This window comes from Buteo buteo, chromosome 10 (genome assembly GCF_964188355.1).
Source record: "Buteo buteo chromosome 10, bButBut1.hap1.1, whole genome shotgun sequence".
In the NCBI taxonomy this organism is placed as follows: domain Eukaryota; kingdom Metazoa; phylum Chordata; class Aves; order Accipitriformes; family Accipitridae; genus Buteo; species Buteo buteo.
In genome coordinates, this window is record NC_134180.1 from 28,150,649 (window position 1) to 28,175,728 (window position 25,080).

Genomic DNA, 25,080 nt, shown 5'->3' on the forward strand with positions numbered 1-25,080 from the left:
TCAAGTCAGGATAACACCCGGGGAAAATGAAATGGGGAAGTAAGGGTTTCTTTCAGGGAAGAGGGTGGTAAATGCTCATCGTTTCAGTCCCTGAGGCAGAAGTGGAGCAAAAACCCTGATGTCCCTTCTACCCCACAATGGCGGGAACTTTGACAGCGTAGAGTGGCAAAAGGTAGGCACGCTCTGCTGGCGAGTGGCCGTGAGGAAAGCCATGAGGAGGGATTAGAAAGCGGCTGGGCTTATTTCCTTTGGATTTGTATTTGGAACTGCCTTCGTCACTGGATATTCTTCCCTTGGCCGCACAGATAAACTGCCTGGCCTCTCCCTCCAGCAGCAGGTGGCCGCAAAGGGCACGCAGGCAGCCAGCCCAGCACATCCTCGGGCAGGAGGGGTAAGCAGCCTTCCCCCCCTGCCCACGCCCAGCTCGAACGAGCGTAGAAACGCAGGGGGACGCAGGTGTTTGAATTCTGTCAGCACAGTTATGTGTTCATACGTAACTACGTGAGATTACGATGTGAAACCGCGCTGCCCCTCAAGGCCCGTTGTGGTACCGGAGCGCTACGGCAGGCACGGGCAGCCTCAGCGCCCCAGCCCCGGGGCAAGGCCCGGGGCCAGCGCCGGGGCCGCGCCACGGAGGGTCGAGGCCCCCCACCGCCCCTCCCCGGCCGGGCCGCGTCGCCCCTGAGGGGATCGCCCCGGCGCCGGGGCTCGCCCCGACCCTCTCAGGGCCGAGCGGCCGGTGCCGCCGCTCCCGCCCGCCGCACAGGTAAGCGGCTCCCTGCGGGGGGCGGCCAATGGCGCGGCCCGGCCGCCGCCGCCAGCCAATGGGAGCGCGCTTGGCGGCGGCCCCATGGAAATGTGCCTGGTGGGGAGCCAATGGGGCGCGGCCGGGCCGCGGGCGGCGCTTTATCAGCTGCCAGGGCCGGCGGCGGCGGTCGCGGCCGCCCGTCCCTCCCTCTCTCCTCCGCGCCCCGCCGTCCCCGCCGCGCAGCATGGCCGGGCTGGGCGGCGGCCCCGCCGCCTTCGGGCGCTGCACGCACGCCGTGGTGCGGGCGCTGCCCGAGTCGCTGTGCCGGCAGGCGCTGCGCCGCGCCCCGGGCCCCGAGGTTGACTTCGCCCGCGCGGAGCGGGAGCATCAGCTGTACGTGGGCGTGCTGCGGGGCAAGCTGGGGCTGCAGGTGCTGGAGCTGCCGGCCGACGAGAGCCTCCCCGACTGCGCCTTCGTGGAGGACGCGGCCGTGGTCTGCGAGGAGACGGCGCTCGTCACCCGCCCGGGCGCGCCCAGCCGCAGGAAGGAGGTACGGCGGGGGCCGGGCCGGGGCAGCGATGCCCGCGGCGCGCAGGTGGGCTCGGGGCGGCCGCGCCGTCGGGCGTGGCCCCGGGCCCGCCCCGGCGGGAGCGGGGCGGGGGGGGGGGGCAGCGGCGGCGGCAGCGGGGATCGCTCAGGGAGCAGCCGCCCTCCTCGGTGGGACCGGCGCGGCGGGCCCCGGGCGGCGGCTCTTGCCCGGCCTCCAGCCGCCGCCCCGGCGGCTCCGGCTGGCAGCGGCCGGTGCCGCGGTGCCCGGCCGCGCCGGGGCTTTATGGGAGAGCGGTGTTCTGCTCCTGAAAACAAGTGGACGGTGTAAAAACTATGACTCATCCTTTCTGGGGCGTGCGGGCTGCCGCTCGGTGCGAACTTGGCCGGCTGGGTGCTGCGGGATGGATCGCCGGTCCGTTGGGCAGGTTTGTGTCCGTGCTGCAGCACTGCTCGGCCCAAAGCCCGTTTTCATAACATGTTCAACTTGAGCTCTGTTCCAGGTAGGGCGTTACTGATGCCTACGGTAGTTGTACCTGCGGGCCTTCGCGCAAGAGCTGGGTTTTGTTTTGGTGTACTCGCTGTTAGCCTGAACGCCCTTGAACCTGATGTCACCTTCACTGTGCACCCGCTGCAGGCCCGGTGGGCTCAGGGTGCGTGGATGTACAGGGGACGCGTGCGGTCCTGTTGGAGAGAGGTGCGAAGGATGCGCAGTTGCCTCGCTTCAGACATTCTGCGGACTCTTATAACATGCTCAGCCCATTCATAAACTAGTTCATCAGGCAGTACGTGCATTGAAGTGCCACCCAGTTATCTCCTCAACGAGTTCAGTAGCAAATTAAACAAACCTTATGCTGTTCAAAGCTGCAAAACTACTACAATGGCAACCTGTCTTCCTGTGTCCTAATGTAACCTTCTTCACACCTCTTCCATTTCCCATCCTCTCTGGGATACCATAGCTCATCTTGTGATCCACAAGCATGTATTGTTGTGCCTGGGGGATGGGGATGGGCCACTAGCTGTAGTATACTAGGAGCTGCTCTTAGCTGCTGGTTGCAATGGATAAGTGTCTCCACTTGCTCTTTTTGATATAGTGCCCTTCTTTTAGCAATTACGAGGTTTACTTGAATTTTGTCCAACAATGTAGCAGTCTGAGGTACTGCATACATCTTGTACATGCACACTTCCTTGTGCATACCCATGTGTATTTATTCTTTGAAGCACATCTGAATGCTCTTAAAGGTGACAACATGAGAGTAAAGTGTGTTTGCCACATGCTGCTCTCAGAAGCAGCTGTTTCTCAGCCAGAGACCAAGTAAGTTTTCACTGGTCCTTCCCATGACTTGCTGGTATGTAGCTATGTGACTCCTGCTGCCATTTGCACAATTTCCCCTTTGGGAGAAAAATGCCAGTTACTGAATTTGCACTTCATGCAAATTCAGTAACTGGCATATTTCTCCCAAAGGGGAAATTGTGCAAATTCACAAGTGCGTGTGTGTGAGGGAATCAGCTGTGGCTCTATATGTGTTTTTTTCCATTTTGATGTCCCAATTTGTGCCAATGCACAGTGAATTACAAGAGACAAGATATGGCAACAAAGCTGAATGTGAAAGTGGCTGTAACTATTTGCTGTACCATTTGAGGTGCCATAAGGAAATTAAAAAGCATGAAACAAGGAAGCAAAGGATGTGGGGTACTTTGTACTGTCTACAAAGAAGCAGGTTACTTTCTCTTCCTCCTTCTTTCAGTGTCTCTAGTTCTGGCTCAGCAAAGGTAGTGGACAAAGACACATAACCCGAGGGTGCAGGAGTAATGGAGGAGAGTTAGTGATGTGCAAGGCAGAGAGAAGGGGTTTGCTGGACCCTTGAGCAAAACAGTGTCTGGTGTGTGAGTACCTGACAGCATTAGCCCTTTCCTGGGGTTAAAACCAGCAAATTAAGTAGCAAATTAGTTGCATCTTGCCTGTTATAAGTACCAGTCAGGTAAAGCAATGCTTTTTTCTTTTAACAAAAAACTGCAAGATGTCACATTTACTTTTGTAATCCTAAATACGTTAAATTTTTTTAAACCATAATTAGATGTTATTTCCCAGTGTCCACAAAAATTAGAAAGAATTGTGCTGCAGGGGATGCATATGGTAACAATTTATCATTGTATTACACAGTTTATTGTCATTTTGAGAATAATACAAAATCTGTTTATGTTCTGGGTGGGTTTTTTTGCTTAACCCATGCCTGCTGGCCCTCAGACCAGGTTTCTTATTGATCAGTGTTCCCTATTTTGCATGAAGTAGTAGTTCAGAAGTGATTGGAAATAAAGCCTGAACATGGCAAATTTTTATTAGAAACAGCATAACAGATTTACTACTTTCTATGGGTGGATTGTCCAGGCAGAGTCATGAATCAAGAGGAGAGAAAAAGCTTTGAAGCATAATTTGAACCTTATTAGTTTTCTTGAATGATGGAGCAATCCTTCCCATGAGTTTTCTGTGAAGTAAAAAAGAAAAAATAATTGAACAAGCATCCTCTTAAAACTATAACAATGCATGACACTGCAGTGTAGTGCTTGTCTGAACATGTTATTCTTAATTATTTACAACAGTTCTTCCTCCTGGGAACATCATTACAGCAGTGCTTTGTGGAGAGGGGGAGAAGATGCTCGTTTCTGCAGGATCATGCCTGATGGTTCCTGGTCCCTCTCTCCTCCCGGGCATCCCCTGGGGCAGCCTCCCCTCCCCAGCATGGTGACAGAGTTGGTTGTGTTTAGCTAGTGAGTCTGCTTTGTTTGAGTAGTTAGTGACCAGGATGTCATCTTGAAAACAGTAAGATGGTCAAGGCTTTAGAAAGCAGAAATATGTGAATAACCACTCCGCCCAGAGCTTTGCCTGCTGTGGTGGAGGCCTTGGCGTGGGCCGTGGAAGTCTTAGCAAACATCTGTGATAATCTTGCTTTTATAAAGAGCCCCCCTAAGAAGCACCAGTGTTTCTTGTAGCTTCCCAAGAGGGTGTTTCCTATTGTAGCCAGAGCTTCTCTGCTCTCGCTGCCTCCAGCCCTGGTTCTGGAGGTACCAGCTGTAGGTGCTCAGGCAGTCTGGGCACTGAGGCCTGTGGCTGCCCTGAGCTGAGGGAGCCCAATGCCTGTTCCTGACCCTGCTGTTCATCCTGGTGGGTGGCTGTTGGCAGCCTCACAAGGTCTTTTTCTGAGGTTTCTATTCAGTCTGTGAATTCCCCATTGAGATAGGTCCTGGAGGCTGGTGGCAAGTGAAGTTGCTGCAGGGTCTGTCCCAGCATCTGCCCTGTTAAATGTCTTTATTGGTGACCTGGAGGAGATGGGGGCATCTGTACTGAACTGTGAATGGCCCCAAACTGGGCTGAGGGGGGCAAGGGTGAGAGGCAATACCCATGAGGTCCGGGCTGCTGTTCAGAGGGACCTCGCAAGGCTGAAGGAAGGGGCTGACCTGTGGGGACCTTATGGAGTTGAACAGGGACAAATGCAAAGTCCTGCCTCAGGGAAGGAAGGGTCCTTAGGTGGGACTGAGTGGGTGGGAGACAGCTCTGCAGAAGAACCCCTGGGGGGGTCTGGTGGGCAGCACAGTGGCTGTGAGCCAGCAGTGTGTCCCTGTGGTAAAGGTGGCCAGTAGGTTCCTGGGCTGTATTAACAAGAGCAGAACCAGTAGACTGAGGGAAGTGATTACCCTCTTGACTTGGAACTCGCAGACCGCATCTTATCAAGTACATGGAGCCAGGCTGTTTGGTTGTGTGGCAGAAAGGCAAGAGATGACAGACACAGATTGAAGCATGAGGTTTTAATGGCATGTAAGGAGAAGGCTTTTCAGTGGGGACAGCCAAGCAGTGGAATAAGGGCCTAGAGAAGCTGCGCAGTCATCATCCTTGGAGGTTTTCAAGACCTAGCTGGATAAAGCCGTGAGCAAACTGGTCTGTTCTCATAGCTGTCCTTGCCTTGAGTTGGGAGGTTGGCCTAGAAACCTCCTGAGGTGCCTTCCAACCCGAATTATTCAGTGAGCATGAAAACCAGTTGTATGTTAGAGTACATGGAGTCAAGCATTTGTCAGTTGAACTGCCATGAAATCTTTGCTGTCGAGACAGGGGACAATCATTAAATCTAGATTGCTTCCGGTCTGATGGATCCACTGTTAGAAAATCAGAAGGATGAAGCCTTGTGAAACCAGTTTCTTCATGCAGCCTCTGAAAGACTGTACTCCTACTTCAGCTGTCTTGATCAGCCCGGTATGAAAGTGAACCAAGGCTCTTCTAGCGCATTGTCACTCATATGGCCAACTGGGTGACAGAGAGGGAAGGAGGGTGGATGCAGTCTACGGACAGCACCAGTTTCTCAAAGTGCAATCCCTTATTCTTTTTATGTAACGTAAGTGCAAACCCATGAATGTTTTAGCAGTACAGTTGGCGTACACTTGGCTTAACGCAGTTAATGTAAAGCCCAACTCCTGAGCATGCACTCCTGACCTGAGCCTCCTGGTAAGGCAGAACTCAGCCAGCCTTGTCTTCCTGATCTCTTAACTGTTTAACGGACTTCTGTTCAGAGCAGGCAGGAGCAGTGGAGGAAGGAAGGGATGAGGGAAACAGGACTGTAGGATACCATTTCTGCAAGGAATTACAAGATGGAGGGCTTGTGTCCAGGAAACCCACTAAGAGGCATGTGGTAGGTCAGGCTCTGAAGCCTGATCAGACCAGTCAAAGTTGAAGGGCACAGGGGGCTGCCAAGGTGCATCCCAAAGACAACAGCCTGGCTGAATACACAGCTGGAGCAGTGCTATTTCAGGTGCGTTGTGCCTCCTGATAAACTGTCTGCCAGGTGCGTGAACTGAGCAGCACTGTCTCCATCTCCCCTGTTTCATGCTGCTGAAAACCTATAATGCAGTATTTAAGAACTGATGCAGCATCTTCTTTGACTGACTAGACTCCTTATTAAGAAGGCTTGTCATCAATTACTGTAACACTGTACACAGCAGGCAAATTTTTGCAGTAGTTTGTAATAGCATTGATTGAGCTTTCAGGCTTTATAGATGCTATTGCTTACCCCTCCAGCACCATTGGATTCTTTACTGGCTGTCTGTCTGGAACAAAACAAAATAAAATCTGGGGTTCTGTCTGTTCTTGGTCCAAGTTATTGTAGGGAGAAAAAAGAGTTGAATTATATTTGGTCATGTTCAGTCAGTACTGGGAAAGAGCCCAGTATTTTTTTAGTAAAGTAGAAAAATTAGTCATGCGTTTAATGATTTGCTTGCAAGAGTCAGACTTATTTCAAGGCATTATGTTTCTGTGTTATCATCTTCTGAACTTATTTTAAAATTCATAGTTTCTGGGGATTTTTGGATTTGGCAGAAAGGTAGAGGCTTTTGAAGTAAGCCAGCAGTAGATTGCTAGGGCGGATAAGCTGGTGTTTTGTTTAGCTGTGTGCAGTCACCAGTGTGCTTGATGTTCAAGTTGAGTAACTCCAATGGAAATGTTGTGATCACTGATCAGATTGCCAGTTCCAGCACCTTTTGTTCCAGCAGTATGTTCTCAATTGTTTATTCCCCTAGTATAAACTCTTCACGTCACCTTCTGAATACAACAGGGTTAGTTGTTGAGAAGAGCCCTCATCAGCACATTGCTCTTACTGCCTAAGTTGTCTTAATGTGCGTGGGGTGGCACAAACCAGCATTTCCACCATTTCTGTGCTTATGCAGACAGATGGAAACCCAAAAGCTCAGCAAAATGCAGGCCACGGTGACCTGGCCTCTTCTCAGCCGCTGCATAGGGAAGGGAGAATAGCTGGTGCTGGGGAAGCTTCAGGAGCTGCTGCAGAGGAGATTACTGTGGTTCCTTCCTTCGTTGTCAAGAGGAAACTTCCACCCAAGAGTATTGTTATTCCCCACTGCCCCAAGACCCTCTGGGGACAACTTGAGGGGCTGCATTCCTGTTGTGTGGGAGGGTAGACAGTCCTTCAGCAGTGAGGATGGGGGATGAGCAGGGAAGGAGTGTTTGTCAAATCCCATCCTCTCAGCAAGTGTGGGATAAGCCTCCTGATTGCCTTTTGAGCATCTCTGGGTACCTCTTCCTAAATCTGCTTGCCAGGTGGCAGGGCTTTGTCCACAGCAGTGCTTCTGCAGAGCTTCTAGCTGTGCTGGGCCAGGTAATGTACTTTTCAGTGCTGAGCACCCTCAGCTGCTACCTCCCTCCCACCCTGTACAGCTTCTGCAGGGCTGTGCAGCCATATATGAACTAGAGCTTGTACCCTGTACTGGGCTGCAGTCTCAGCTGCAGCTTATTGCTTGCAGGAATGATTCTCAGGCCAGCTGGCAGAGGCTGCTGAGAAAATAGAACGCAAGAGTTTAGTAAGTTATGTATATATTGCATAGACTGAGGCAATACTACATAGCTACTGCTAAATGCTAGACACTTCCTCCACTCTCTCTGTAGACGTATACAGTTCTGTAGGATAATGATGTCTATTGCAAAGTAATAGAAAAGCTAGGCTCAGGAGAAACAGTTTCAAGGCTCTGCTAGCTCCTGAGCTTAATTAGATTATGGGTTTTTTATTTTGTTTTATAGCACATGCTAGTACAAAAGAATGTGTATTTGCTGACTAATCACTTAAACCAGCATCTCTCTGCACAACTGGCAAAGATCTGTCTCATTTCCATGGAGGATTAGCACTTGCTGATCACTAGAGAGGCAAGAGATTAAACATTTTATTACCACTTTAAATAATTCATAGTTCTTTAAACTGTCATAACAAATTGTGGAGGTCTCACAATTTGCACTGACCCCTTTGCATGTCCTTATTGTGCTTTACCCTTGATGTTAGGCTAACTTTGGTGTTCTGCCTAGAAAGCTTATGATCGAAAGCACAGAGGTTACCACTGTGTCATTGCTTAGTGCTTAAAACAGCAGGTGAGTAAACATGGGCAAAAGCTTTACGTGAAGGTTGACAGAAATGAGGAATGGCACTAGGTACCTTTCCACCCTCTTGTCAGATTGTTTTTTCTTGAATACCTTTCTCATCCTACACTGAGCCATATATGTGCTCCTTTAGCCTATCCTTTTCACCATCTTCTCAGTCTAACCTCAAAATTAGACTGAAAGTGTGCAAGATGTTGTCAGTGTGTTGTTTTCAGTATAACTGGAAACAAGTTGAGAAGTACCAGTCAGACTTCAGATAAGATGTGTACCTGAGTTTTAACGTGAGTTTTGGTTGTCTTTTGCAGAGCATATAATTGGTAGAACCAAATGTAATGATCTTCCACAAAGAGTATGTCAACTGGAGTTTTTTTCCAGGAGCAAACAGGTGATGCCCATCATGGGGTATTGAAGGCAATGAAGTAACTCTTGTCAGAATCTGCATCAGTGTTTTTCTTTAGTATCTTTCATTAGCTTTCATTTTCAGTGTTTTTGGTATTAACATATAAATTATCTGAAAAGCACCCAGTAAAGGAGAAAAGCTTCTTAAACAGTACTTAACTTTGGTTTTAAACAATATTGAGAAGTTTAAAAACCAATCCTTTGGACAGTATCAGGTAGACCTGTGTCAGGAGCCTATGTAATGGTAGTATCAGTAGACATGAGAAGGGATGTTTTAGCCTCCTAAAGCAGACTATTTCAAAAGTGGTTTGATTTGTTTCTGTGGCTCTGCCCCTTCCATCTGCTTTGCAGTTTGAGTGCTGCCTCATGGTTTGGGTAGGTGGTTCTTTGGTCTTAAAGTTCATTGTTGATGTAGCTCTGACCCTGTATTAGTAGTGCTGACGCTTTGGGCAAATTGGCTATGCCAAGAACTGTACTTTTTCATTTTCAGTTTTGCTTCTGTGATCACAGATTTAATGAAAATGTTAGGAAGTAGCTCCTAGTCAGATCAATGTAAGTGGACTGTATTCATTGTAATTGGTTTCTATCTATAGAACTGTAAAACAATCTTTAAGGACAGTCTAGGAGCAACTTGGGTTTCATGCTTTTCTAGCAGAGGCAATATTTAGACTTTGTTATTAAATTGCAATGTCAAGTTTCTCAGGAATATCCAAGTTGCTGACCAGAAGATTAAAAAAAGGCAGAACCCAAATTAAATGCCTGGGTTTTAATCTCCTGTGGACACTGATTATTATTGTGCAAGCCTGATGTCAGCTTTTGTACCTTGTTAATCACTGTTCCTTTAGCTGTGATAAATAGCCCTTGGTGAGCTTACGGTTCAGTGCAAATGCTAAGTGGTTAAAGGTTCCAAATAACTGTAAGCATTTCCTCAAAAAAGTGAAAAGAGCCTTTTCTGCTGCTCTGACTTACCTATATGGCTTGGAGCTACCCTGCTCCTTCCTGAAGAGATTTCTGCCCAGTCTTCCAAATTGAACCTAAATCTCTTTCTTTGGCAACTGCCTCACTTAAAAGCATTGTAAAAACTAGTTTACCACAGTCACTGCCAGATTTTGGTTTTGGGATTCGAAGGTGGGTTCGTAACATATGTAGTATATGTTGCCTTATAGTTGTGTGGGGTGTGTGTTGGTTGTTTTTTTCGTTTGTTTGTTTGTTTTAATCCTATGCTCCCTACAAGCCTGCAACGCCCGACACTCGCTGCAAAAGAGAGGGTTGGTATGCAAACTGCAGTGCTGTCTTGCTCATTGTGGGATCTGACAGCATCTCTGGAGAGTGGTGGAGCAGAGCATGTGTATTGTGGTTTAACCCCAGCCAGCAACTAAGTACCACACAGCTGCTCACTCACTCCTCCCCTTTCCCAGTGGGATGGGGTGGAGAATTGGGGAAAAAAAAAGTAAAACTCATAGGTTGAGATAAGAATAGTTTAATAACTAAAATATAATAACACTAATAATAAAAAATATAATAGTAAATGTAATGAAAAGGAATATAAGAAAAAGAGAGAAATAACCCCCCCCAAAACCCAAGCGATGAACAGTGCAATTTCTCATCACCTGCTGACTGATGCCTGAGCAGTGATCTGCCCCTCCTGGCCCACTCCCCCCAGTTTATATACTGAGCATGATATTCCATGGTATGGAATATCCCTTTGGCTAGTTCGGGTCAGCTCTCCTGGACATGTTCTCTCCCAGCTTCTTGTACACCTGCTTGCTGGCAGAGCATGGGAAACTGAAAAATCCTTAATTTGGGATAAGTGCTACATAGCAACAACTATAACATCAGTGTGTTATCAACATTATTCTTACACTAAATCCAAAACACAGCACTGTACCAGCTACTAAGAAGAAAATTAACTCTCTCCCAGCTGAAACCAGTACAGTGTGATGCAGAAGAGCTCCTGTGTGCTCTGCTTCTGCCTGTTGGCCTCTGAGATGCTCTGGTATGGAAACCGAAGTCCCCAGCTGAGATTTCCCATGCTGTACCAATGTCACAAGCAGCAGCTGCTCCCAGCACAGTGCCAGGACACACACATGCGCAGAAGCAGCATATATCTTCATTTTCCCTGCTCTGCCTCCTACTCACCTCCAGGCCCATGTCTCTCCACCTGGGCCTCTCTCTCGCCTTCCATGTTTCCAAATTGGCCTCCCATAGCCTCTGTGTACTGGTCCCACGAGTCAGGATCCTGATGTGCCCTGCCCCTCATTCTCCTATGCAGACCATGAGCTGTAGTGCTGCAGGGCTGTACTGTACTTCCCATGGGAAAAATGGGAGCTGGGATGGCAACTCCACTGGCAGGGCACACCTCTGACAGCACCTCTGCAGGGCTGTGGTTGAGGGTAAGCACAGCTGTTTGCTGGTAATAGTGTGTGGAGCTGCCTGTCTGTCACTTCATTAAACTTCTCAGAACTTGATTAATTTTCCTTTCCACTAAACTCTTCAGTAGCAAATGCATTACAGGTTTATATAGCAATCTGGCATTTCCTCTGAGCAGAGTGATGTCAGGTCTTTTAGCTGATATGGAGTTTTTGTCATAAAGCACTCTGTCTTGAGACAAGATGTGTGATGCTCATTTCAAGCTCCTTCACTTCCTAGGAAGAGATGTGTTTCATGTTTTTATGCAACGTTATTTGTCTAGCTATTTATATAACCCAGTGGAACAGATATTCCTTAATCTTTTATTCCCATTATCTTTTAAATGTTTGTGTTTCTTTGCAGGTCCTTCTGTGGTTGGCTTTATAAGAACAGTACTTTCCACGTTCTGGTGCCAAGTTCATTGTGCTCACTTGTTGCCCCAATGCTGCATCTTGCCAAGCTTCCTGCAGTTCTAGGGTCCTGATTATTTTACACAAAACTCCTAATGCTGCATATAAACCAATGTGACTCCATGATGCTAATTCAAGAACATGAGTCTCAGCTCTGGCAGTGGACAGGTGGATTCGCTGTAAAACATACCTACTTCTGATGTAGAAACATAAATGTGGCAGAGGCAAGAACCTCTGGTTTGTTACTGTTTCTCCCAAAACTACATTTGATCAACGAGGCCAGTTGTGTCCTTAAACTCATTGCCTCCAGTTTTCCCTCATGGGGAGGTGACTAGGGCATGCAAATCTTCAGCAAGCATGACTGGTCTAAACTGATTTTTTTTGTATTAAAATAAGCAGAGTTTAATTTCTATCAATATTACTGGTTATTCTTCCCTTGCTGATTTCTCTGGAATGACTCTGGAACATGTACTTGACTTTGGCTGCAGACACAGCATGACTCCACTGAGGATGCTGTGGGAAGTGACCAGATAGCAAGCTTTAACTTGCAATACTCCACTCGTACTCAGTATTTTGTGAGTTTAGCAGCTCAGATTAGCCTATGCAAACAGTGTCTATGCTTCCGTATCGTTCAGTTTTCAGAGAATTTCTTGTCTTTGTCAAAAGTCTTCTGGATCAAAAATGTAGACCTGATTTTTAAATATCTGACCTGAAACACAAGTCACCTATACAAAGCAGAGTCTTCATTATCCGTAAGTTATCCCAGTACACAGAGACATCTGTGTAGAAGTCATTGCTTATGGCAGGCTTGCAGAGGTTGGTGGCTGCAGAGAATGTGTTCCTACCAAGGAAAAAAGTACTGTCAGTAATTACTGATCATTAATTGCCTTTTTTTTTTTAAAGGTTTTTTTTTTACGGGTGCATATGTCTAAGTGATCAAGTTTATGGTGTGAGAGAGCTTCACTCTTGGTATCAGATCTGGGCAGTCACAGTTCTAGGGTGGAAGGTAAATGATGTGCCCACAGTATCAGGTGACAATATCTTTTCTTGCTGCCTTTTTTTGAGCAGTATTAGGAATTCTTCTTTCAGGAAAAATTAAATGAAATGTTTTGTGGCTGGGATGTACTGGAGTCAGGTTTTGGATTCATCTAAGACTACTGATCACATACAAGTCAGCTGACCACACTGTAATATGCTGTTTTTCTGTCATTTTGAGTCAATAGCAAAACCAAACAAGTATTTCAAAACCAGCTTGTTCAAGACTTGCAGAACTCATTTTAATTTCAGTAGCGATTCAGTATTTGGCACTATCTTTAAAAAATAATTGTGATAATTTGTTTCTGGAACGTTTATGTATGTTAATAGTAAAGGAACTAGCTATCCATGTCTGTCTCTGGATGCCAGCCGAAGTTCTCTGGTGAGATGAAATTGTCTGTATCAGCTTAGTCCCAACTGGCCACTGAAGCAAACTGAAACAAGGTTGCCACATAATTGGACGCTATTGGCAGAGTTGTGATTGATTTTGGATTTCTCTTTTCTTTTTCTGAGGCTTAATGTAAGAGCTGTCAGGGAAGCTGAATCCCATACCTCATAGAAAGGGTGATTATACAGGACAAGAATCCTGCTTGTGCATATGTCTCTGCACTTTGGTATGGTCGATGTCCTTTGAGTCACAGACCAGCAGCCATGGTGATGGTCATCTCCATGCAAACCCAAGCTAGAAAGGCAAGTGTTTTAGAGATGGAGCTAGTTTTTGGCCTGCTGTCCAGAAATACCAAACTATGTTTTTTAAAATACTTTAAATGTTTAGCAGTAAACTCCAGACCATGCCTCTCTGTGAAGGTGAGAGACATTTACCAGTGCTACAGGATTTAATTTTGCAAACAGTACAAGTGCTTTGGAGAGTTTCACCTACCCAGATATCTAAGTGTGCCTGTCATCACTGCGCTTAAAACTTTTACTAAGTGATGAATCTCAAGTATCTCATGCTCTTCCAACACTGTACAGAGGAGAGGTGGTGTGGCTATTGCTAGTCACTAGGTATTCACTGAAGTTCAATGCACTAGTTCATGGCTCAGTATCTGTTTCAAGCTTCTGATGGGAATACTAGTGCCTGTGCTAGCAAAGTGTGGTAGAAAGAGCTGAAGCAAGCAGTGCTGTTAAGAGGCAAATAGAAACTGATATAACCAATAGATACTGATGGAGGATGATATGAATTGGATACCTGTATTTTTCCAGGGAATGCTGAAGTCATCTACAAGCTTGCCTGCTTTTTGCAAGGTGATATGGGGTGACTCCTGTAGCCATGTGTATTCAGAAACTTTCAAATGTGGTGCTTTCCTGGAGTAGAGGATGTTAGAGGAAAAGGAGGCACAGGGTTGTGATAGACCCTCTTCCACGTGCCTCCTGGCCGCAGCAGCTCAAAATGTGTGCAAAGAACAACTGGTTTTAGTGCAGTTTCTAGAAGAAATTGGGCAGATACTACTCTGCTGTTGGCCATACTGATCTTTGTCCAAAAATGCTTGATCCTTTTGACAGATCTGAACTGGTTTTAAGGGAGGAAACTACCTGAAAGGTAAAACCCCACCAATGCAGGAAAAGTAGTCAGGGCTGAAGTTGAGGTAGAGGAGACAAAGCTGGTATGAAGACAAGGGCTGGGAGGTAACCTGACAATCTGATGTAGGGGAGAGCCTTTGTCAGCACTTTAAGCACTGTGCTGGATGCCATGTCTTCACTGATGCTGGCAAGTCCAACTGTGAAACTCCAATCCATGTGAAATGGAGCTTCAGTAGTGCCATACAGCGATGTCTTATTTTTGACCCTTAAAGCAAGCGTTTCTGTTAATCCTCCTCTTGTTCTGGGATATGACCTCATTGTCACACAGTAAAACAACCAGCTTGCCTTGACCACAGGGCTCTGGGTTAGGACAGTCCCTTCTAGATGAGCATTTCCAAAACTTGTTTAAATGCTGTATGCCTCCAGTATTTCTGAAAGGCCATTTTTTTGACTGGGCTTAAATTGATTATTCATCTGGGCCTGAAATGCTGTGTGAGGTTCTAGTTACCCGTCCTGGAAATGCAGTGTAAGCAGAAAAGGTAGGAGTGGACAAGAAGACCTTGCTGCAGTGTAAGACTGCTTCTGTATGAAGTGACGCTAATTAGATAAATGGCTTCAGCTCGAAGTTATTTTGGGCAGGGGAGGGGAGAAATAGGAGAGCTCTACAATATCTCAAATGGTGCAGAGAAAATGAACTGGGAATGATAGTATGAAACTTGATGACATCCAGAGAAGTACCCAGGCAGAAGATTCAAGCAAAAGGAAGTACTTTGTCATGCAATGCACAACTGAACTGTCAGATTCATTGCCAGGATGTTGCGGGGGCCAAAAGTACAGCTGGGCGCCAACTAATGAAAGAGAGATCCATCAATAGCTGTTTAACACTTTTATCCAGAAATATGTACACTGCCTCTTACAATAAGCTGGGGAAAATATACTGGAGACAGCAGCACTCTATACTTGTCCTCTTTCTGTTATTCTTTCCTTAAGCTGCCAATACCGACCACTGTTGGAGTCAGGCTACTTGGATATACAGGTCTCTGTGACCCACTTAAGCTGTTCATGTATTATGAATAAGCTGTAATACTGATAGCTGTTTAGCAGACTCATTATAATGAGTCACTTGCTGTGATACTGAAGGTCACGAGTTGTCCAAGGACTGCCATTTGGGAGGCAGCTGCCCTGCCTTAACCCTGCAGAGATCTTGTCGGTGTTCCTGTCCCACCAGGCAAGGGGAATCTGTGTTCAGGCTTAATGAGGGTGTCCAATGGTGTAAGATGGACCATCACTAGCACCAGAAGTGGGTGCTCTGAGGTTAGATGTTGATTTATTTTTTCTTCCCTGCCTCAGTATGTCCATCCTAGCACAGATAGTAGAAAATGGAACAATTTTACCATTAAGACAGTCAGAGATATTTTATGTCGACAGTATAAAAGGATTTTTTTCTTCCCCCCTTAGCAAGTCATTAACCCTAAGAAACAGTGCACACTTTGTAAAGCAGAGATCTCTCATTGGGAAATGTTGTTTCTAGCTTTTCCACATCAGCTGTGAAAACATATTGCCATCCAAGCTTTGCAAAATGATTCTTAGAAAGGCCCCGCAATGCATACTTGGCATACAGAGGTTTGATATATTGAGAGCCAGGCTTAACATTATGGAAGACAGTGTCCTAGAAGAGCCTTTGCAGAAAGGTGCCATGAGGAGGATGGTCTTCCATGAGCCCTGCGATCTATGTTGTCATGGGGCAGTTGATGGCAGCTGCCAGTTTGTGTTGTGGACGTGACGGACAGGCTTTTCCTGAATAGCTTGATATAGATCGAGTGAGCCTGAAAATACCAGCATCGGTGATAGAAAATAGTTGTTCATTTTCAGAGCACAAGGAACCTTTTGGAAAAGGCACCGCTCTTTTTGGCCCATATGCCCCTGCTTCACAGCTAATTGACTCACTGAAAATTTGCAAAGCAGAACTGCTGGTCTATTTATGCCTGCAAACGGCAGACATGGGAGACATTCTAGGTGGGTTTGATGAATGGCAGGCTGCCAGCAGTGGCATCCATCTTGTTATCTGAGATAATGCCATGAGCAGCCTGAAAGCCATTTCTGCCAGAAGAGCATCAAACCAGCCTCATGCAGAACTGACTGGAGAGCTTTTACAGGAGCAGGACTAGAACTGGCGTGGCCAGGGTTGGATGGTAAGCTGTGGTGGGTTGACCCCAGCTGGACGCCAGGTGCCCACCAAAGCCGTTCTATCACTCCCCCTCCTCAACTGGACAGGGGAGAGAAAATGTAACAAAGGGCTTGTGGGCCGAGATAAGGACAGGAGAGATCACTCGCCAATTAACCGTCATGGGCAAAACAGACTCAGCTTGGGGAAAATTAACTCAATTTATTACAAATCAACCAGAGTAGGGTAATGAGAAATAAACCCAAATCTCAGAACACCTTCCCTCCATCCCTCCCTTCTTCCCGGGCACAACTTCACTCCCGGATTCTCTACCAACACCCCCAGTGGCACAGGGGGACAGGGAATGGGGTTTACAGTCAGTTCATCACACTATTTTCTGCTGCTTCATCCTCCTCAGGGGCAGGACCCTTCACACTCTTCCCCTGCTCCAGTGTGGGTCCTTCCCACGGGCTGCAGTTCTTCACGAACTGCTCCAGCATGTGTCCCTTCCACGGCGTGCAGTCCTTCAGGAGCACACTGCTCCAGCGTGGGTCCCCCACGGGGTCACAAGTCCTGCCAGAAAATCTGCTCCTTGGGCTCCTCTCTCCACAGATCCGCAGGTCCTGCCAGGAGCCTGCTCCAGTGTGGGCTTCCCACGGGGTCACAGCCTCCTTTGGGAACTCACCTGCTCCAGTGTGGGGTCCTCCCTGGGCTGCAGGTGGAGATCTGCTCCACCGTGGACCTCCCTGGGCTGCAGGGGGACAGCCTGCCTCACCGTGGTCTTCCCCAAGGGCTGCAGGGGAATCTCTGCTCCGGTGCCTGGAGCATCTCCTCCCCCTCCTTCTTCACTGACCTGGGGGTCTGCAGGGCTGTTTCTCTTACATGTTCTCACTCCTCTCTCCAGCTGCCGTTTTCGTCTATCCCAACTTTTTTCCTTCTTAAAAATGTTATCACAGAGGCATTACCACTATTGCTGATGGGCTTGGCCTTGGCCAGCAGCAGGTCCGTCTCAGAGCCGGCTGGTATGGGCTCTGTCGGACACAGGGGAAGCGTCCAGCAGCTTCTTACAGAAGCCACCCCTGTAACCCCCCCTGCTACCAAAACCTTGCCACACAAAGCTGATACATAAGCACTTTGCTGTGGCTGTGTTTCCCAAAGTCCTCACAGCCGTCAGCCCTTTGCGTGGAAGCCTGGTGTGGACCCATGGCATCACTGATGCCCTGATCAAACAGGGGCTGTGAGAGCCTGGGACCTGTAGGTGTTGCAGCCTGCCAGGCAGGGAAGAAGGGCTCTTGTGCTGCATTTCTGTTTGCTTTGGTGCCTGTCGCTTGGCTGCAGTAACGCTCCCAGTGGGTTTACCTGACCCAGTAGCTGGAGCCATGGCTCCCCTGCGGCCTGGATTGCTGTGGCACTGTGTCCTGGCCACGCAGGATGACTGGAGAGTAGCAAAAATAAATGCCAGGGAAGGTGAAACTAATGCAAAGAAGGGTGACTGCTATCCAGGCTCTGACAAAGGCAGCTGGGTTTGTGGTACCAGTAGGAAAATACTGCCATGACTGTCCCTTCCGCTAGCTGCAAGTATGTCCTGTCCCTCCTGGGGCTTGCTGTTTCATGTCCTGGCTTTGATATTTCCTGAGCATGGCTTTATCTTTCTCATTTCTCCATGCTTAGGGGAACCTTGGCACAGATGTCAGCAGCCACCAGAAACTGCCAAAAGCTTTTGTACAGTTGAAATGTGCTCTGTCCGCGCTTCATCTTGAGGACTAAAGGCACTGCTTGTAATTCTGCACCAGGCTTCTCCAATTTTAACCTAGTTTCCACTTTGCTTAGTTTCCTTACCCTCTTTACAAGGTTGCTGCGCACAACCAGAAGCCTAACAGGAGCTCCTAAAGATCTGCCAGTCCTCCAATGCGCAGCAGTATTCCCAAAACTTTTTAAGAAATGGGTTTGTATTTCTCCGGGATGGAATGTAAACAAAGGGCTGCTAATAAAACAGTGTGTAAGGTCTTATTCAGATTTATATAAATCCTGAGACCATGTCTAAAAATAGTGCCCTGTTTTGCATTCCTGAAAGCAGATTCACCACATACCTACATCTGCTATGAAGATCTGTGCTGGTAACAAACTGGACTTCTTGGAAATGGTATGAAAAGTACTGAAAACCCATTTTAATTTTATTAGCCTTACAAAATACATATTGACAGTCATGGTAAATATTCAAACACATGGAATGCACTGCAGCCTTGGTACTAGCAGGAGGCATCCAGTATGGGAAACGGCCTAGAGGTGTCTGTCGGAGAAGTGCAAGCATTTGGCTGCCTGCTCAGAAGCTGGTGGGATCTGGAGCAGGGAGGAGTGGGGGGGAGCTGGATGTAGATCTAGCTGATGGCTTCAGTCTAGGAAGGAGTGAAAGGATAAAGACAGGCAATTGCTGTGCATTCTGTATGTTATGTTAGGATTCAAGGAGGGGGACTTTTTTCTTTTAAGGCTTGTGCCTGTGACGCAAGTATATAAGTAGCTGGGGCTCAATCCTGTAAGGTGCCAGTGCTTAACGCAGAGCCTGCAATCAGTCTTCTTAGTTTAAAGCACTTAAACTCTTTCCTGCCCTGTGTCTGCTTACTTACCATCTCTCTGAGCTGATCTCATGATCATGTTTTTCAATAGTGGAAAGTCTGACGTAATGTAACATTTGTCAGGATGATACGGCTTTAGCTTTAGAGTGTTTCTTAGCCTTAAATATTGACTAGGAGATTTTAGATTGTAGCGTGGTGCCCATGAAAGTGTGTGGTTAATAGCACAATAGAAATTGCATGCATAGTAATATTAAATACAGCATGTAGCAATATTAAATATATCGTGCAATGAGTTTTAAGAGCAAGCTAAATCCATGTGGAGCATGGATCTTTAAAGAATGCTTAATCTTTGTGCCTTGCTTTCTGCATGGTCCTCCAGGGATGGGAAAGCTGTCTCTTTGTTGTTGATGCATAAAGCATCTGACATGCCTCCCATATGTGTTGACTGCTCTAGTAGTGAGATTTTCTGTAGGTTTGCCCCTTTATACCTAGTAAAAAATAGATACGCTCATTTAGCTTTTTGGGAAGGTACTCCAGAGGAGCTGAGGATGAGGAGGTGACTGCCGTCAACACCAGCTTTCCTTGTCACATGTACCCTGTCTGGTTCAAGGCATTAACCCCAGCCCTGCACAGACACCAGTGTAGGTGATAACTCCTGTAGATGAGATCAGCAGCAGAATCTTTTTAAAGTGTTTTAACATGCCTGAATAACTGCTCACACAGTGGTATGTGTCCTCTGACCCCTGGCCAAAGCCCTGAATGGGAAGTACAGGCTCAGCATCTCTGAAAGGCAGGCTCTTTTCTCTTGAGCCTATGCGTGATTTAGGAGCCCAACCCAGCTATAGGCACTCGTACTGAGAAGTTTGGGCTGCTGTTTCTAAACTCCTCCTTTAAAACTCAAGCTGCCTATATGCTAGGATTGGGGGTTTTGTTTTCCACAAAAGGTGTTCTTGCCCCCACTTGCCTGCTTTTGCAGCTGTAAGAAAGCTAAGCATGAGGCAGAGGAGTGTGCCATTGCACGCGGGAGGTAGGAAGGGTGTGTTTGAAAGTATCTTAAGCTATGACTGCTGCTTGTATTGGCACAGGCTGTAGGAAGCTGCATTTCCAGTGAACAACTGGAAGAATGAGGGTCACCCCTCTTGAAAGGAGCCAAGACCCTTCACAGCATCCAGCATGGTCCTTACTTCATGCCAGCAGCATGAGCATGTGTTCAGGCTCTCCTATGAGGTGAGACCTGGGATGAGGAGAGGGGATTTGTCTGAGTGCATCTGTATGTGGCCTAAATTCTGAATTTCCAGCAAGGCTTTTTCCCAAGCTGATTTGTCAGTGGGAATTGTACTGACCCAGAAGTGATGCCTAGAAAGATGTTCCCTGAAGTACAGGTGTGAGCTGCAGCAGCCTACAAGGCACTGTAGCAGCCTGCAAGTATCTGAAGTATTTACTTTGAGACATTAGTCACACTGAGAAATGACCTTGTCCAGCTGTAGTGCAGGCTTACGTGGTAATTCAGTATAAGAGACCAGGAAACGTGGAAACTCTGGCTTCCTCAGTCCATCACGAGTTGCACTTTTAGGAACATGCATGAAAGGTGTGTAGGTCTTGCCTGAGGCTCCTATGCAGAGTTTTCACCAGCTAGGTCATCTTCAAAGAAACGCTTGCTGGAAGTACCCCAGGACTCCTGGAAAACCTAATTCAGTGTACTTGGAGGGTCAGTTGTTTGTTCTTTCCATAACACTTGCTTCTCTGGAGTATACTGCTCTGACGCCCTACTGTGGTGGTGTCTTACCAAGCTGTTTTCTGGGAAGCAAATTTTTTGGTGATACCTTCAGCACTGTAGTTTCCAAATGCAGTTAATCTCAGTGGAAGCAGCCTTTAGCATGGAAGCCAACCAGACACCCACGGCAGCAGAGAGAAGAGCTGAGTTATTTTAAAATTCTAAAAATTAAAAAGTATTTTTTTCACTTGCATTCTTGGGTCTTGGCCTGAACAAGGAGTGGAGGTGCCAAAATACTGCGAGAGCGTCTGTTGTTGCAGTATGTCTGGCTGAACCAGAAGCAGGAAATTCTTGTGAGAGCCTGTCTCATGAGATTGCCAGCCAGCTCTGAGCTGTGCCGGTTGCTCGTTGTGAGTGTGAGCTAGTGAGGTGGGGATGTGGTTGAGAGAGAAATATTTGAAGGTGGGTAAAATGGTTCATTAGAAGTGATAGCAGAGTATGTGTGCATGGTGGGGGGGTGGTGGTTTTCTGTTTTGAACACAAAAGCAAGAAGTGAATATACAAAGCAAACTTGCATCACCCTCTTTCTTGCAGTGGAGGAGGAAATAGGGAGAACTCACTGTATGGGTTGAGCACTGGTCTGCTGTGCTCAGAGAGCTTTGGGTCTCCCTCTGGTTTGAAGGGGGCCAAATCCAGCCCCCCAGTTCATAACATCCTTTTAAAAACTTGTAGGTCAGGAATTTTTTCTTACCCTAGGCTAGACTCCACTCTAAAACTTTCCATGTTGTCGTGTGCAGAGCTGCCTTGGCAGGAGCAGGGATGCAGGCGCTGCAGCAAGAGCCCTGGTACTTTAACCCCCCTGTCCAGTAGACTTATTCCACCTTGGCTCCATTTCAAGACTAAAAGGCCATAGCCAGTCTATGCTGCCGTTTTCAGCATTATTGCTCCTGGTGGAGCTGTAACAGTGGGAAACTTTAAAGGAAAAGCACATAATGGAAACTGATTAGAAAAGTGGAGAAAGTCTCTGGGTACAATAAAGCATTGCCTAAAGAAAAGAGGGGGGTTAAGGTGAGGCCTTAAAAGGCATGTATTCGATCACAGCAGGGCAGGAAATAGCTTTAGGAGAATTTTTTCTTTGGTCCATTCATAACCTGGTTTGTACCTCATTAACTTTCTGTTAGTGCTTTTTTTCTTTTGAAATCCAGGGTAGCTTATTCCCGCTGAAGTCAATGTGAAGAGTCATTCAGCACTGAGCGCATGAATCCTCTCGTGCAGATTAAACAAGAGAAGCTCCCAGTGTTGCTCTCATCCTAAAGGGATGAGAAGCACGTTGAGGATCTGCTGATGATGCATGCTTTATTTACTCCATTTCTGTGGAGCTACAATAAGCTTCCCAGAGGTGCCTTTTCCAGGGTGTTTGCACCATTTTTCTGTAATACATCGCATGTGCAAATGACAATCCCTGTGAAACCAGTTGCACTCTTGCTACTGGTTGTATTAAGCCTGTTAGTTTGTTAGAAGCTCCTGGTTTATGAAGGAACTGCCGTAAAAGCTGCATGGCCTGGCTGTTTAAGATCTTAGAGGTTTTTCTCTTTCAGCCATTCCCTGCTTACCTAACAAATGCTGGTTTTGCGAACTGTTGTTCTGCAGTGCTAAAATTGGATTCCAGGTATTTTAAACCGTGCTTCATTATAGCCTTTAGGAAAGACAGCTGGGGTTTTGTCTTGCTGATGGAGCCTAATTTGAATGACTTTCCTCATCAAGCCCATTTAATTAAAGATTCATTACATTCTGTATAGTGTAACAGTGAAAATGGAGAAGTGTTCCCTGGCCAGCCAGCTGCTGAGAGGGAGGGATTAGCTATGGCAGATAGGGTAAGAAGTTGTGGGATTAAACTGCAGGTTTGATACGAGGGGAAAATGGGAGGGTTAGTGAAGGGTTAGAATAGGTTGCATGGGTGTCCGGCGGGCTTTCGAGTCCTGGAGAGCCGAGTGGGTGGGCATGTGGGATGCACTTATCCTGCCTGTGCTGCCCTTTGAGAAGGCTTAGTGTAGACAGCACAAAAAATAGAGGATGGACTCTTGCAATCTTTTGCAAACCCTGTATGGTTTGCAGTTATATGGGTCTCATGAGGGAATGAGGAAACAGCAACCCAGAAGACAAGAGAATGGAAATCTATAAAATGATGCGCTGGGTTTGAGATGGGAGCACTGGTCACCCCAGCTGCTTGCTTAGTTTTTTTGTCCCTGTGTATGTATGAGGAGAGGAGTGGTTTCTCAAGTAGCTGTTCAGCAACAAACACTTCCAAAGACACCTGAGAACCTTTTGTGCCAGTGTCCTTGGTGGCAGTCTCTGCACTGGAGAAATGCTTCTATGATTCCCCCAAGTGGTGCAGTGGTGCTACTGGAGCATCCAAAGAAGCCATTAAATTGTAGATCCAACTTCTGCTTCAAGGCAGGGATGAAGAGTTGTGTATTGGGTTTGGGGGGGGGCTAGGTTTGGGGTTTTTTTGCTTGAAATGAGACAATATTTGATGGGGTCTTATTTGTATTTGAAATTTGTATTTGAAAAGAGGAGTAACTTAGATGGAGAGGGGCATTTCAATATAAATCTCATGAGCCTGGAAAAAATTCCAGGCTACATTTAAAAATCTTGTTTGTACTCTTCCTGAAGTGCCTGTTGATCTTATTTGCTCCAATTGAGAAGGGAAAACCTTAAATGAACAAACAAACCATCAGAAAGCGTAGCATTGCTGCTCAGATCACCTGTTCTGTGAGGAGCCTACTGAAAACCAACGCTTATTTCTTCTGGTCCCAGTTCTTCCTGTCTGTTTGGGTTTGCTTTTTTGCTTAATTGGGTAGGGTTTTCCATGTTCAGAGCAACAAAACTGCAGGTGCATGTTGTTCTCTAGCATGAGTTTTGTGGCTCTCACTTGCTTGGTTCCTTGGTGGCCAGGCTCCCCCTCACCAGCTCCACTCGGGCAGAGCTGTGCCACCACGGAGCCGTACCCTGGCACTGCCGTCCTGTGTGCCAGCACCCTGGGTGGTGGCAGGGGACCTGGGCACTCCCCTGCTCCCAAAGGAAGGGGCTCCCAGGAGCACCCATAGCTTCCCTTGGCTGAACCGGCTGGGCAGAGACATGCCATTTTCTGTCCATCCGCAGCAGATAATGAACCTCTGGAGCTACAGAGGTGTGGGAAGGCGTAATCAATTCCTGTAAGAGCACTTGAAAGCTGTTGTTTTATGTGCTAAGTGTTTGTTGATGTGACTCTAGATTTCAGCTGCAAGCCGGACTGGAGAGACACAGTTACATCTTGGTTCTGTAATCTGAGCCTTCCACAGGTGGCTCTGTCAGGGCTCCTCTCTTCTCAGTATTTCCATATTTTTGGGAGGTGTGCCTCCCAAATCTGCACATGAGATTTATTAGGTTGATTTGTCTGGGTTTTGCAGTTAATCCAGAGGGGTCCCAAGGCACTGTAGTCTGCGTGGCTTCCTGCACAACACTGCTTTGCATGGCATCGTCCCCCTCTGCTGAGCCAGACTGCGTCCAAACACATTCACAAACCTGAATACTACAGGGCCTGTTTCTGCTGTCCTGTTATGTTAGTGAAATTACTTAGAAATAATTACGTAGAGCGATGATACAAGCGCTGAGCTCCTGTGCTCTGCTAGGTCCAAGTCCCCTTTGCAGGACAGCTTGATGCACCAGGATTGAAGTGTATAAATCCTCTGTGCAATACATGGAAATAAAAATGTGTTCTGGGTTTGGGTTTGCTTCCTGTCGGATCCAAGGTCTACAGCAGCTCTGTCATACCCAGTTTCTCTGGCTGAGCTGAGGGTGTGCACAGGTTCTTCAGGGGCCTTAGGATCTTTCGGACACCGGTGGGTGATAGCGTGCGGGGAGCTCCATGTTGTTTTAATGCTGCAGTAGTTGGTATGTAGGGTCTGATTTGCTGTGGCATGAGCTCCAGTAACTCTGATAAGAGGGCAGAGCATGAGCTTGTCCAAACACAGCAACTCTCCTTTTGTCAAGGAAAAACCATGTAGCATTTCATAGCCAACACTGAAAATACTGTGTTGGAAAGCTTAACCCTCCATGCATTTTAACTGAAGTTTTCTTCGTTTTATTTTTAACCATATGCATGGAGACCATCAGTATCCCAGGCACAAGTGCTGCTCTGGGTGCTGCTCCCTGGCAGAGCGGGCAAGTGGAAAATTAGGTATCTGAGACTTTGCAGGACATGATCTGCACTTACAGATTTCTGTAAGAGACAAAGGAAACACAAAAACAGTGTTTTTCTGTTGGAGGCTGTAGTGCGGTACAATGAGCCAGGTAGTGTCCTGTGGAGCATCCATGCTAGCACAGGGTTACATCAGTTCTGCTCTGTGCTGGGCAGTTTCTTACAGACCTGTCTGTTGTGTGTGAGGGGAAATTGCTATTCCAGGAAATACTGAACATGACATCTCCCCCTTAGCTTGCAAAAGTTCACTAAGCATTCCCATCACCAGTTGAATGGTTCTCATACATATATATGTGTAGATGTGCATATATATACATAGTGTATGTAGTTATATTTATATATATGGTTACTTGTTCATTGTGAACATCACTGCAGATTTTTATTACCGCATGGAAC

At 47.0% G+C, this 25,080-nt stretch overlaps 1 protein-coding gene across 1 annotated transcript in view; it reads left to right on the top strand.

Moving 5' to 3' along the window:
• Positions 1 to 992: 992 nt before the first annotated feature.
• Positions 993 to 25,080, top strand: part of DDAH1 (dimethylarginine dimethylaminohydrolase 1) — a 66,572-nt gene continuing 42,484 nt past the window's right edge. The window contains exon 1 of the mRNA XM_075039096.1: positions 993 to 1,298. Within this exon, the coding sequence (XP_074895197.1) occupies positions 993 to 1,298 (306 nt within the window). The remainder of the gene's footprint in view (positions 1,299 to 25,080) is intronic.